At 39.1% G+C, this 12,995-nt stretch overlaps 1 protein-coding gene across 1 annotated transcript in view; it reads left to right on the top strand.

The window, feature by feature from the left end:
• The window catches only part of arhgef40 (Rho guanine nucleotide exchange factor (GEF) 40), a gene marked incomplete at its 5' end in the record, with an annotated part of 69,062 nt that overhangs the window by 29,560 nt on the left and 26,507 nt on the right, over positions 1-12,995 (top strand). Inside the window, 13 exons of the mRNA XM_079803429.1 lie at positions 22-248; positions 984-1,133; positions 1,205-1,319; positions 1,554-1,647; positions 1,747-1,833; positions 2,316-2,432; positions 3,015-3,113; positions 3,279-3,427; positions 3,578-3,716; positions 7,224-7,343; positions 7,680-7,871; positions 10,215-10,718; positions 11,830-12,191. Of these exons, the coding sequence (XP_079659555.1) occupies positions 22-248; positions 984-1,133; positions 1,205-1,319; positions 1,554-1,647; positions 1,747-1,833; positions 2,316-2,432; positions 3,015-3,113; positions 3,279-3,427; positions 3,578-3,716; positions 7,224-7,343; positions 7,680-7,871; positions 10,215-10,718; positions 11,830-12,191 (2,355 nt within the window). The remainder of the gene's footprint in view (positions 1-21; positions 249-983; positions 1,134-1,204; positions 1,320-1,553; positions 1,648-1,746; positions 1,834-2,315; positions 2,433-3,014; positions 3,114-3,278; positions 3,428-3,577; positions 3,717-7,223; positions 7,344-7,679; positions 7,872-10,214; positions 10,719-11,829; positions 12,192-12,995) is intronic.

Below are 12,995 nucleotides of genomic sequence, written 5' to 3' on the forward strand. Positions count from 1 at the left end.
CATATATTTGCTTTTCTACAGGAGGAAAAGAAAAGCCAAAGGAGGCAAAGGGAAGGCCAAATCCAATGGCCGTGCCCAACATAAAGGCAAGGGTGACCAAGTCACCTCAAAGAACCAGAGCAAAGCCACTCACCAAATCAGCCATTCTAGCCAATCAGAGGAGTCTCCTCAGCTATCCAAAGATTGCAAAGTTTGTGTACCAGCCACTGATGCAGAAACAGATGCAAAGTCAAAGGCCAAAGATGGAGGTATGTTCTGAACAGCACAACAATACTTATTAGTGGCCTCGCATTGAGTAAGGAAATCATTGCTTACTCTAGTGGTTCCCAACTGGGGGGGGGCGCAACCCCTAGGAGGGGTGCAAAGTTATTAAAGGGGGCACAGCAAGGCTATGGGATAGTGTACAGAACAAATGGATTTGCAATGTTTGCTTTGTCGCTTTCAGTAGACAGCATCAAGCTGTTGCGGCGCGGTGCGGCCGTCACAGCCATTGCAGTGAAAAGACAAGAAAATATGACGTCATATCTCGCCCTCGGATTGACAATTACAACAGTGGGTAGTAAAGAGACACCACAGTGTGTTGCGTGCCTCAAAATATTAACTTCTGAAACTATGAAGACACAAGATGCCACTTAGAGACTTCATATCACAAAGACAAAGATCATGTGATACTGAAGACAGGAGTAATGATGCTGAACATTTAGCTTTGCTACCACAAGAATAAATTATATGTTAAAACATATATATTTTTTATATTTCACAATACTGTTTACTGTATTTTTAATATATAAATGCAGCCTTGAGCATAAGAGACTTTCAAAAACATTTAAAAAAAAAGAGTCTTACATAATGAACACAAAGGAGGGTGGGGGTGTACGTGTTTGAAAATATTTTTCTCTACAAAAAGGGGGCGTGGCAGAAAAAGTTTGGGAACCACTTGCTTACTCCATACTCAATCTGTGCCAATTCAACATGCTTTGCAGAAAGCCAGTCTGGCACATCCTTTCCTGACCATTCCCCAAAAGAGATGGGATTATCTGAATCTGCTGTTCACTTGGAGTCCAAATCTCCTCCTCCTCATCTTAGAGACTTAGATTTCAATCTTCTGCAGTCAGGAAAGCTAAAATTAACAGGTAAATGTTCTTGCTTTTAATGGTTACAAAATATTTGTTTTTCCCCCAAAATTAAGTGATTTCTCATGTAGGCACTATGGATCGACTGGGAAGAGCATTGGTTTTCACAGAAAGTCACCTCCCAGAGGATGGCTGGAACACAGATGAAATGATCAAAGTGTTGTCCTGCTATTACAACATCACCAGGTCTGTTATTTAACCCATGTGACAGAGACAAACCATAACACCTACACACATATTGCATGCATTGGTTTATTTGAGAGAAAACATTCATATTGAGGAAGCTAAAGTTAGAGTTGGCCAGGGTTTTGGTAAATCCCCGGTGTTACGCTGAATTTTAGACTGGAGGGCACTATCTCATGACCTTTTACTGTGCTTGGCTAATGTGCGTACTATGGTGTGCTTATTTTGAAATAACAGACCTATGGCCAATGAGAAGGGTCTTACTGTGATAGTGGACAGCAGGAAGTCTGCCCCGTCTGAACTCTGTCTCTCTGCACTGAAGCTCTTCAAGGTAAGTCAGTGCACTGACTGTGTTTGTGGTCCAGTTGGTGCTTTGTATTGATTCTAAATCTGTTTTGTCTGTGTGTTTGTGTCGGCTTGTGTTTAACAGGGACAGCTGGCAACAGGGCTTGACTCAATTCTTATTCTAACAGAGGAACAAGAAGAATCGACCCAACCATGTCTGGATGGAGTAGAGGTGCATGTTTATATGCCAAGTTAATATTTATCAATCAGTTTGGGCTAACACAAAATATGGAATGGTAGGGAATTATCTTTCAATCACTTTTTGTGCTCAACAACTATGTGACAATCATAAGAGTGATTGAGGCGCAGCTATTGGTACCTAAAACCTTACAAGGGAGAAAATGAAGAGGAGATAGTTTTAAAAAGATCTTGTTGCCGAAAAGCTCTTCTCTGTGTCTACATCCAAAATGTGAAATCCATCAACACCTCATACTGTACATAACATTATATTATTCACTGTATGTCACAGAGACCATCTCACAGACATAAAGAAAGCAAAGATTTCATAATTACAACAGTTGGCACCACTTTTTTTTCTTTCGGCTCCACATCCCCAGGGAGTTTGTTCAGTTCCTGTGGGAAAAATTAATGTTCAGTCTGGCACTCAAGCATTTGAGTAGATAATAAAACTCATTAACTATTTCACCCTCTTAGGTGCATACAGTACGAGGTACGGGCATCCTTCAGCAGTTTGTGGACAAGCAGCAGTTGCCCAGAGAAATGGGTGGAGACTTTAACCACTCACATGATGACTGGCTCACTTTTAGACTGGTAAGAAATTACTTGCCAAGTCATTTATATCCAGCTTGTAGATTTCTAGTTTACTTGCTAAAAAAAGTCTTAAACAAAACTCTGACCCCCGGTTTCACATACGAGGCTTAAGACCAGTCCCAGACTAAAATGCATGTGACTGATGGAAATTGCATAGAACACCTTATAAACCTTTCAAGACCATCACCTTTAGGTTGATATTAATTATAATACTTAGTTTAAAACAATACAAAACACTACAGCACTATCCATAATCATATAGGAATTACAATTAATGGGAAAAATACTTCCAGAGCAAATATCCTGAAAAAATAGAGCTGTCAAATAACATAAAAAAAAATAAATAAAATAAAAATGTAATGGACATCTTTTCTGTGTGTGTGTTTGTGTAAACTTAGCACTTTTGTTAAATATATATATATAGAATCTTTCCCACAACAAAACATATTTTATGTTTAGAAATAGAGTTAAGTTATACTCATAAAAAGCACCAATAAACTTAAATCTAAACGTTTTAAGAATTACCACAAGCCTGACCCAACATCTGCAGCAGATTAACATGCTCTTCCTAATGCTTTGCAGAGTTTGGAGCAGCTGACTGAGCGCTGTGAGTGCGCCCTCACCCTGCTGGGAGACGCATTGCAATCTATGGACACAGAACCACTACCTGACTGTATTAAGGTTAAGCAACATTTGATGGCAATATGATTTGCTGTCTAGTACTTAAAGTGTATTTCAATACTTAATTGTTTGTATAATATATTTGTTATGCACCAACTATGCAGATACTGACAGATTAGTTATTAGACTGTTTCTAATAACTCATTCTATTCTATACACCTTTAGAATGTTCCCAGCAGCGCCAACAAACACAGACAGTTAATGACAAGCATTCTCACTGACCAGCGACTGACAGAGCTGCAGCAGAGGGGCGGGGCTTGGCTGGCAGGCCTGGCTAATGGGACATCACTGGCACAGAAATCACCAGACTGCAAGTATGAACAGAATCGAGAGAGAATAAATAATACTGTAAAATTAGTTTACATTTTACGTAGTTTTACTTAAATTTAATCTGTAGCGGACATTTAAAATTGTTTGTTTAAAATCTGGAATGTTGCTAACGTAATTTTGCTTTTTGCTTTTAGGGCTGCTTTATCAGTGACCTCTAACCTATATGACAGTGTTGATGATGCGCTTCACCGGCTGGTGCGTGTGTCCAATCAGAGGGGTCGTGACCTTGAAGCGCTGGGGAGATTGGCTACACTTGTGGATAAACTGGACAAGGTACTGTATGTGTGAGGATAAAGAGAAGATTTGTCAACTGAATATTAATCGGGTAGTATAAGAATTATTTTAGACCATCAGACAGAAAGACAGACATATTTTACATCTACTTCTGTTTTTCAAGACTTTTAATGAACTGATGCAGTGTGATCCTGGCAGACAAGAAATTATTATTTCAGAGATAAAATTTAAAGATGGAATAAAAAAAATAAAAGAATCAAGTAAATATTAAAATTGCAATTGCAAATAAGCTTCAAAATAAAAACAAATCTAAGCATTAATATCCAAAGTATTGTATCTAACAGATGAAGTTTATGAGGATCAAAGTATAGATAAAGAAAGGCCCAAAAGAATTAAAATACTCTCAGAATGCAAGGAGAGGAAGAAAAAGCAGAGTCTTCTGAAACGAAACATTTTATATGCTATGCTATGCCTACGTATAGAGTTGGGTATCGTTTGAATTTTAACGATTCCGTTTCCGATTCTGCTTATCGATTCCGATTATTATCGATTCCTATAGGGTATATTTTCCAATAGGGTAAAAAAAAAACTTTGATATCATTCACATTTATTATTAGGCTATTATTGCAAAACATTTCATTGTAGCTGAATTCCATGAACAAAAATCAACAGGCTAGCAACTTTTGCCTTTGGTTTAAAAATACCATAGCAAAAAAAAAAAAAAAAACTAATATAAATTTCAAGCATTATTACAGACAAGTAAATACTCAGTAATTAAAATAGAACAAATTATAAAGTGCACAAATAAATACAATTGAACAAAGATACAATTGAAATAAACATTTTCAGGTAGGTACATAAACTGAATCAAATGTAAAATAACACTGCACTTTATTGATAAAATATAGGCTATACATTACAAATATAGTTAAAAGTTATTCTGTCTAGAACAGCAAGTGAATTTTCTTGTCTTTTGTTGTTTGATTAACGTTATCATAGAGACGGCATCAAGAAAATTTGCTGACATACCCGACTGTGTTAACGAGAGTATTTTGACATTTGTGTGTGTATTTGTCCATTCGCTGGCTGTGCAAAAAGACAAGGAAGAGAACTCCGTTCATTATTGCGCACTATTCATTCACTATGAGAAGCCATTCTGTGCGCACGTGTGTGTGCAGTAGGGCTGTACGATTAATCGGAAAATAATCGAAACCGAAATTCAGAACCTCTAACCTGTGACTAAAGTAAAGTCACTAAAGTAGCTTAGAAACTCAACCATTTTAATACATTTGAAGTAAGTACAAACCACAGCTTCATAATGAGACGGTATGAGAAAGTCACACACAATCACTCTCTCATTAATGCATTCAAATAAATGTAATGTAGGCCTATGTGTTAATTTATCTGTATCTGATGTACAACAAATAGAAATCTGCCCCATAGACAATAACTGCTGAAAGTGAACCGTTCCCTTCAAGTATTTTAAAATCAAATAAATTCACTTTTTCATTAGAAAAAAAAAAAATCCACCTTTAATAGTAGAACATATTTACAGTAAAAACCTTATCAGGAACTTACTCAACCTTATGAAGGCAAAAAATGGAAAGCAAAAAAAAAAAAAAGAGCAAAATAATTGTTCATTAATTGTAATCGAGGTAAAATGTTCAATTAATCAAGGTTTTTATTTTTGGTCAAATCGTTACAGCCCTAGTGTGCAGTGTGTGTGTGTGTTTGTCTGCAGCACAGAAAACAGCGCACATTTCTTTTTTGCTCTCAGGTGGTTAAAAATCACAATAAAATGCGCACACAATAACCGATAAACGGAATCGAAATGCCAGGTTGTTTACCGATTCACCGGTTTTGGGCAATTTGGAACCGGTTCTCAATACCCATCCCTACCTACGTAACAGGAAGGGACTAGGGAAAGTACCTATTGAGGTTATTTGTACTTCTCTTGCAACCATTTAATGATGCAGGTCTTATTAGGTCCACCATGGTCCTTGTTAAGGCACTTGGAATAACTTAATAATCAATTGTGGTTTAAACATATTTCAGACCTTTAAGAGAATATCTTGCATTATATCATGTCTGCAGAGATGGAAACAGACATATTTTGATACCTAGGTACATCACATAATCAATTTTGATGGAAAACACACCCGGTCAACAGGATGAACCCCTCAATCTTACAGCACAGAAGAGACACAAAGAAGTTATATTTGAGAATAATCAAACATATCAGCGTATATGGTAGAATATATGTAAATTGTTAAAGAAATCAATAATGTAAGAGAATAAATCACATAAGGAATATATTGATTAATGATGATTAAATGAATACATATAGCTATCAATGACTAGAGTTCATGAAGAAAAGATTAATAAGATTCATAAAAATGAAAAATGAATAAAAGAAATGAATAAAAGACATCAATAACAAGAATACATTTGAATAAATTCAAATATGAAAGATTTCGCATACACTATAAACTGTGTTTTTATTAGGATTGTAACTCAACTCTCAAGGCCTGGGGTTGAATTATTCTGCAGTGTCGACTTTGCTGATTATAATGGGAACGTTCGAGAGAGTCCAGAACAATGAACTCATGCTGAACTGTGGAAACAAACGGTCACGTGAAACTGTGTAAACTTGCAGCTTTGTTGATTATAATGGGAGCATTCCAGTTTTGACGCATTGTGTCGCTCACTTGCTTTGAATGACTCTTGTTTTTTAAGCTTGTTTTGGATGTACTTATAAAGAAATGCCATGCACTGATGATATAAATTATATTAAAGGAAAGGTTGATATTAAAATGAAAAGCAACATAAAAGATTTATGCATTATATTTTTATGCACTATATTATATATTACTGTAATAAGTCTGATTTTTTCCCCCACTGAATATACTATATATATATATATATATATATATATATATATATATATATATATATATATATATATATATATATATATATATATATATATATATATATATATATATATATATATATATATATATATATATATATAATTCACGTCATTTAAGCTAAAGTTTTAGTAATTTTATGTGCTTTTGTAATTTATTTATTTTATTTTTTGTCATTTAGCTTTAATGTATTTTTTAGATTTATTAATTGTAGTACTTCAACTTTATTTTATTTAAGTTGGTTGCCAAGGCGAGGCAAGTTAGCATTTCTGATCTAATACTTATATTTAATTTTTTTATCTAATATTTATATTTTATTTTTGTTAACAAAAACAAATATTTATAGTTTTAGTTTATACTTTTAGTTAATAATAACAGCACTGCAACCAGTAAATTTCCCCTTTTGTGTTCAATGAAACAATGAAAGTAATGTAACACGAGGAACGACATGGGGGTAAATAATGACAGAAATAAAAAAATTTTGGTCAACTATTATTTTTCTAATGGAAAAAAATCTACAATTACATGTTTGCTCATATTTGTGAAGTCCTAATACATGTATTTCATCAGTTCTTGTTTCTCTCTCCCTGTGTGTGTGTGTGTGTGTTTGCTCTAGTGTGAGAGAGACATAGAGCACATACAGGAGCAGCTAGAGGACTATAAACACCCTCCTCTGTCTCTTAGCAGACTGTCACTCAAACAGCACAAGTTCAAGAGCTTCAGAGACTCTGCTATGGTCAGTGTGTTTGACAGCTACAACCAAAATATTTTAATAAACAGTATGTTCTGAGATGCTTCTCATTTTCACACATTTGTTATTTGATCTGGCCCAGTGATTCTCAAACCTGTCCTGGAGTACCACCAGCCCTGCACATCTCCCTCATCTGTCACACCTGATACAACTCATGAGCTCATTAGTAGAGACTGCAAGACCTGAAATGGGTGTCTCAGATGTAGGGAGACATACAAAATGTGCAGGGCTGGTGGTACTCCAGGACAGGTTTGAGAACCACTGATCTAGCCTATTCCGCTCATGTGCATCAGCTAGATTTGCATTTGTGTGTGTTTATAGGAGCTTCACAGTGATACACTGGTGTTGCTGTCAGAGGTGGAGACCTGGTCTGAGCTGGATTGGTCTGGTTTCAGAGCTGTGCTGGACAAACTCCCTCCAATAAGGGAAAAAGTGCGAGACATGTCTCACCTTCTTTCGGACTGCTGGACACAGCTGGACAACACACAACGGCTGCTGTCTACACTTACTGAAGTAAAGCACAAACAAATACACACAGGGATCTCATATTAATCTGAACAGGAAAAAATATTAAACTATTTACTGTTTGCCAACGGGCAATATTTCATACAGTTTGTATGAAATCAAATAAGTCTTGATAAGGTCTTCTTATATGCGATCCACTCATCCACTTGTTGTGATTTTTCACTCACTTAAGGTGTGGTTATGAGTGTATCAGATGACCCCTCCCTCATTTTGATACGGGCACCAGCTAAGAATAATATCTTAACAATATGAGAACACTCCCAAAAGAGCTGTTCATTAATTCAGAATTAATGTAAATTAGAGGGAGTTGGTCAGCTGATTTATCGGAAAGATTTGCGAGTCTGGACAACTAATAGAGTCTTTGATCATCGACACAATGAAGACAGTGTAATAAAATTAATGAAATTTATTTGCAATAGATATGCAAGAGTAAATACTTCAACGATTAATAATTCTAGTAATGAATATGCACTTCTAAAGGATAATAAACTAATAACCAAAAAGAAAATTACTGAATAAAACGATAAAACCAATAAATGATGCGAACACAGAACGGATGAATGCAACGCTGTTGAGCAGAATGTAGCAATGGAAGAGAATTGAATGGGAATGCTTCTTATGGAAACCTAATGGTTCTGGCAAATGGTGATAAATAAATGCTTATTTATTATCAAACAAATAATAAACCTATTATTTGTAACAAGCTGACCTCAGGTAACTGTTATCTAAGCAGGTTAGATGCCAAGGTCTCTAGAACGAGGTTTTTGTAAGTTTATATTTAGGTTCCACACAGTTGGGTGATCGCTCCGGCAGTAGAGACATCTTGGTTATGCAGGTAGCATGCAGTGGGAAGAGCGCAGAGTTGCGATCCAGTAGTCGTTGCCACGCTGGGCTGAAGGATGCGGAACTTTGGTTGCGCCAAGAGGGTCCTTAAAAAGTGACTGGGTCAGTCGAATCTTCACAGGGTCCATTGCAGGCTGTCTGCGTCACTGAGGAGCCATGTGGGACAGGCAATGTGTGCCCATACAGAAGTCCTTGGTGGACTGGGCTGTGCTGCTGGAGGAGTCGTACGTGTCAGATAAGATCACTCAATGAGAGAGCCCTTTTTGCAGCTAGTGCAGCCGGAAGCAATATAAAAGGTTTTGCTCGCAAAAGCTTAACCGCAACTGTCTTGCAGCCTCTTTCCTCTTCAGGTCAGAAGCTCAGGACGTGGTGTCTACCTGTGGGACATATTCATAACTTTCTGATGAGGAGGAGATTGAAATCCGGCGCCTTTCCGATCCTGTAGTGTGATTGGCCATTGATGTCCGAAGTAGCCCCGATGTTGCCCACTCTAGTGTGGACTGTTGTGTTTACAGTCAATAACCATTAACATAAACTCTGCTTTGTATGAAAATGAAGGGGATGTGTTGCAGTTTATATAAATTTAAGGCCTCCAAACGAATTCATGGATTTAGATAGATCTCTGTGGCCTCTCTTTTGCTGCTGCATCCAGGAGGTCCTGAAGGAATTTTTATGGCAGCTCTTGCCTAAACCTTAGGAATGAGTTTAGTGGTTAAAGTCAACTTGTAGACCAATGAGAAGTCCTCTCCTTGGTGGTGGTGGTGGTGGGTGCAGAAGGTCCCCCTTCCTGCCCTGTAAGAGGTGTCTGGCAGTTGTCCTGGCATCTTATCTGATGTTGCTGAACATTTGTTTATGTTCATTCACCAAGGGTCCAATCACAGTGTGGCACATCTTCTTCCACACCGGTAGTTAGAGAGGGGCTTTGCCATAAACTGGTCTCTGGAATGCCATCCTACCTGATGTTCACCACACACTATATATTTTATAGACTGTACCAGGGGTGTTTCCTCTGAGCAGGCAAGGGAGGCAGTGCCTCCTCAAAACTGGATGACAAAATATTAGATATTACAAAAATAAATCACAGCAAATATTACAAAATTTGATGACTAAAAGTGTGAAAGTCACTTGTTTTTTTTATAAAGTGTACTGTACAACAGTGACACCGGCAGGTGAAGTTACAGATGGAGGCGTGCCTCCTCTTTCCCCATTGACTTAAAATAGAGCCCCCAATGCGTGCAGTGAGTTAAGTGGTTAGTAATTTAAATTAATGCCTACATGTCATGGACCTTTTTTGGCTGCAAAATATCACAGAAATGTTGTTAGTGTGACTGCACCTTTTTGCAGTGCAGAAGCATTTTCCTAGGTGTTCTCAATTGTCTGGATCCCACTGTATACCATTACTGCAATATAGAATAATTTTTTGGTGACCCACTCCTACATACACACACTTATGCTAGTCATGACTAAATCTCCATTCCTCCCCTGCAGGCATCTCAGTGGTGTGATGTGGTGTCGTCCTCCTCTCCTTCCTCGTCCTCGTCCTCTCCTCTCTCATCTCTGCCTCCTATCCCTCCATCACGTTTCCAGGATGCTCGCGCTCTTGCACTGGATCTGGGTGGAGGGGCTTTGTTGGACCTCTGGTCCCAGACTCTGGAGCGCTATCAGAAAACACTGGCTCAGTTTAAGAGCCGAATCCTGCAGGCGGAAAGAGGCTCATCTACAGCCCAGGGTCAGGAGCAGGACTCCGGGGGACGAGGGAGGACTCCTGCCCCCAGCACGTCCAGCCTGGGGGATTTAGAGGGGGAAATCGAGCCAGACTGGTGCCCTGGAGGAGGAGGAGAGGGGGGCATGCAGTCCTGGGGTTCACTGGCGTCTCTCTTCCGGCCACAAAACTGCTCAACACTCAAGATTGGAGAGGAGAAGAAGAAAGATGGGGTGAATCCAGGAGGGGGAAAGTTCCTGCAAAATCTGCTGCACCCAGCCAAAAAAAATGTTAGTGTTTTAGAATGAGAGAGTTGCAGTTATGTGTTCAACATCCAAAATAAATGTTTTTGCTACTCCTGTCAATGAAAAACACCCAGAAAAACACCAAGCAACACCCTAACAGTTATCTGGAAACTGCCTAGCAACCACCAATCACTTAACAACACCCTATCAACCACATAACAGCACCATGGGAACCAACCAGAATGCTCTATAAACCTCCAGCACTATAGCAACCACCAGGGCCCCTATCAACTGCATACCAACACCCTAGCAACTCTTTAGTAACCACCAAAAACTAGAAACTGTTCAGAAACACCCTAGAAGCTTCATAGCAATGCCCTAGCAACCTGATAGCAACAGCCTAGGAATAAAGAACACCTTAACCAAACTGCATACCAACACCTTAGCGACAGCATAACAATTCCCTGGGATCCACTCAAAACACTCTAGCAACCATGTAGAATGCCCTAGCAGCGTCAAAATAACTCTCTAGAAACTGTCTGGCAACCCCCTGGGAAAATCCCACAGCACTCTAGCAACCTTCTAGAAATTGCTTAGCAACGTATTAGAAACCACATAAAACACCCTACAACCATATAGCAACACTCTAGCAACCACATAGAAACATTCTGGGAACCATTTAGAACACAGTAACAATCATATAGCAATACTCATAGCAAACACATAGAACCCTATATCAACTGCATAGCAACACCCAATCAACTGTACTACACCAATGCCCTGGGATCCACCCTAAACACCCTAGAACTATTCAGAATACCCAAGTAACAGCAACCCCCTAGTAACCGCCAAGAACACCCTGTAAACAGCATAGCAATGTTGTAGCAACCACACCAACACTCTAGCAACTCCTTAGGAACAACAAAGAAGAACACACTAGAAACACCCTTGCAGCTGCATAGCAACCCTATATAACATCAAGACATCTTGTTAGGACATGTAGATTTAAACCATGTTGCAAGTGATACAAAAGTTACTTTTCCAGCCGGCTAAGTTGACAGTTTTTACTTGCATTTTGACAATTTTGTTTGTGTTTCTTGAGTTAAATGAGATTTTATGTTAAAACAAATAATTACATGCAATTGTCCTGGTGTAGCCCACAGATGCACCACTCCCTCCCAAACCCCCTCGCAAGCGGCATCCCAGTTTTGACCTTCAGGCTCTGCTGGCCCCGCGCCGTTCAGCCGGCATGTCTAAACCCGCTGAGTCCACATCGGGTCAGTCTTCTCCGCTATCTTGGTTGGGCCGTAGGGCTTTGACAGATCCCATCCTTACGGCAGGAGTGACAGCAGCGGTTCCAGGATGGAGGGATCCTCCTGGAGGAGGAGTGCTCATCAGAGGAGTGGAGGTCAGCAGCAAGGAAGTGGTGGATCATACAGGCTTCACTCGCCAACATGTGCTTCTCAGTCGCACTGAAAGAGAGACAGGACTGGAGAGAGCAGGAGCAACCGCACAAAGGTGTGTTCGTGGCAGGTTTCTCTTCAGAAATCGGTTCCCAAGCAACCACATAACAATGGTATCTACCTAGAACAATCTAGCAACCATTTAGAATGCCAAAGCAATCTCCCCCTATGAACCATCTAGAAACTTCCAGAGCACCCTAGCAACCACCAATAACACCCTGCAAACTGCATAGTAATGCACATACCAACACTCTAGTAACTCCCTAGCAACCACTAAGAACACACTAGAACTTGCCTAGCTACACACTAGCAACTGTAAATAAATGCCTTAAGGCCTGTTCACACCAAGAACGTTAACTATAGAGATAACTGTATTAATGTCCACACCAGCGGACGATATCGATGTGTCTATTCTAGGCACGTGCTTGTCTCGAGCTCATTTCAGCAGGATGGATTCTGATTGGCTCTCAATGTTTTTATAATTCATCAGCTGGATAAAATCGTTCGGAAAGTGATTCCAAGGATACCATTTCTCTGTTCTGTTATTGTTATAGCTGTGGTGTGAACTCTGCTATTCTTTAATATTGCGAACGATTTTTAGAAATATATTTTTATCGTTATCTTTAGTTTCCAGACTGAATGGGTTTCCAGACTGAGTTGTTTTTCATTCATTTCTACTGCTTCTGTTACACTTTTGCGGGAACCAATCACAGACTGGTTTATCCACCTGGCCCGCTATTGGGGGGATTATCACGATGACAGATAGAGAAGCAATGGGTCGTTGCCCGTTGATCACGCCTCTTGTGGTCTGATTGGTTGAAGAACTATCCAATTGTGTACAGTCATTTGAATTATGCTT

Source organism: Gobio gobio (genome assembly GCF_949357685.1).
Source record: "Gobio gobio genome assembly, chromosome: 2".
Lineage (NCBI taxonomy): Eukaryota > Metazoa > Chordata > Actinopteri > Cypriniformes > Gobionidae > Gobio > Gobio gobio.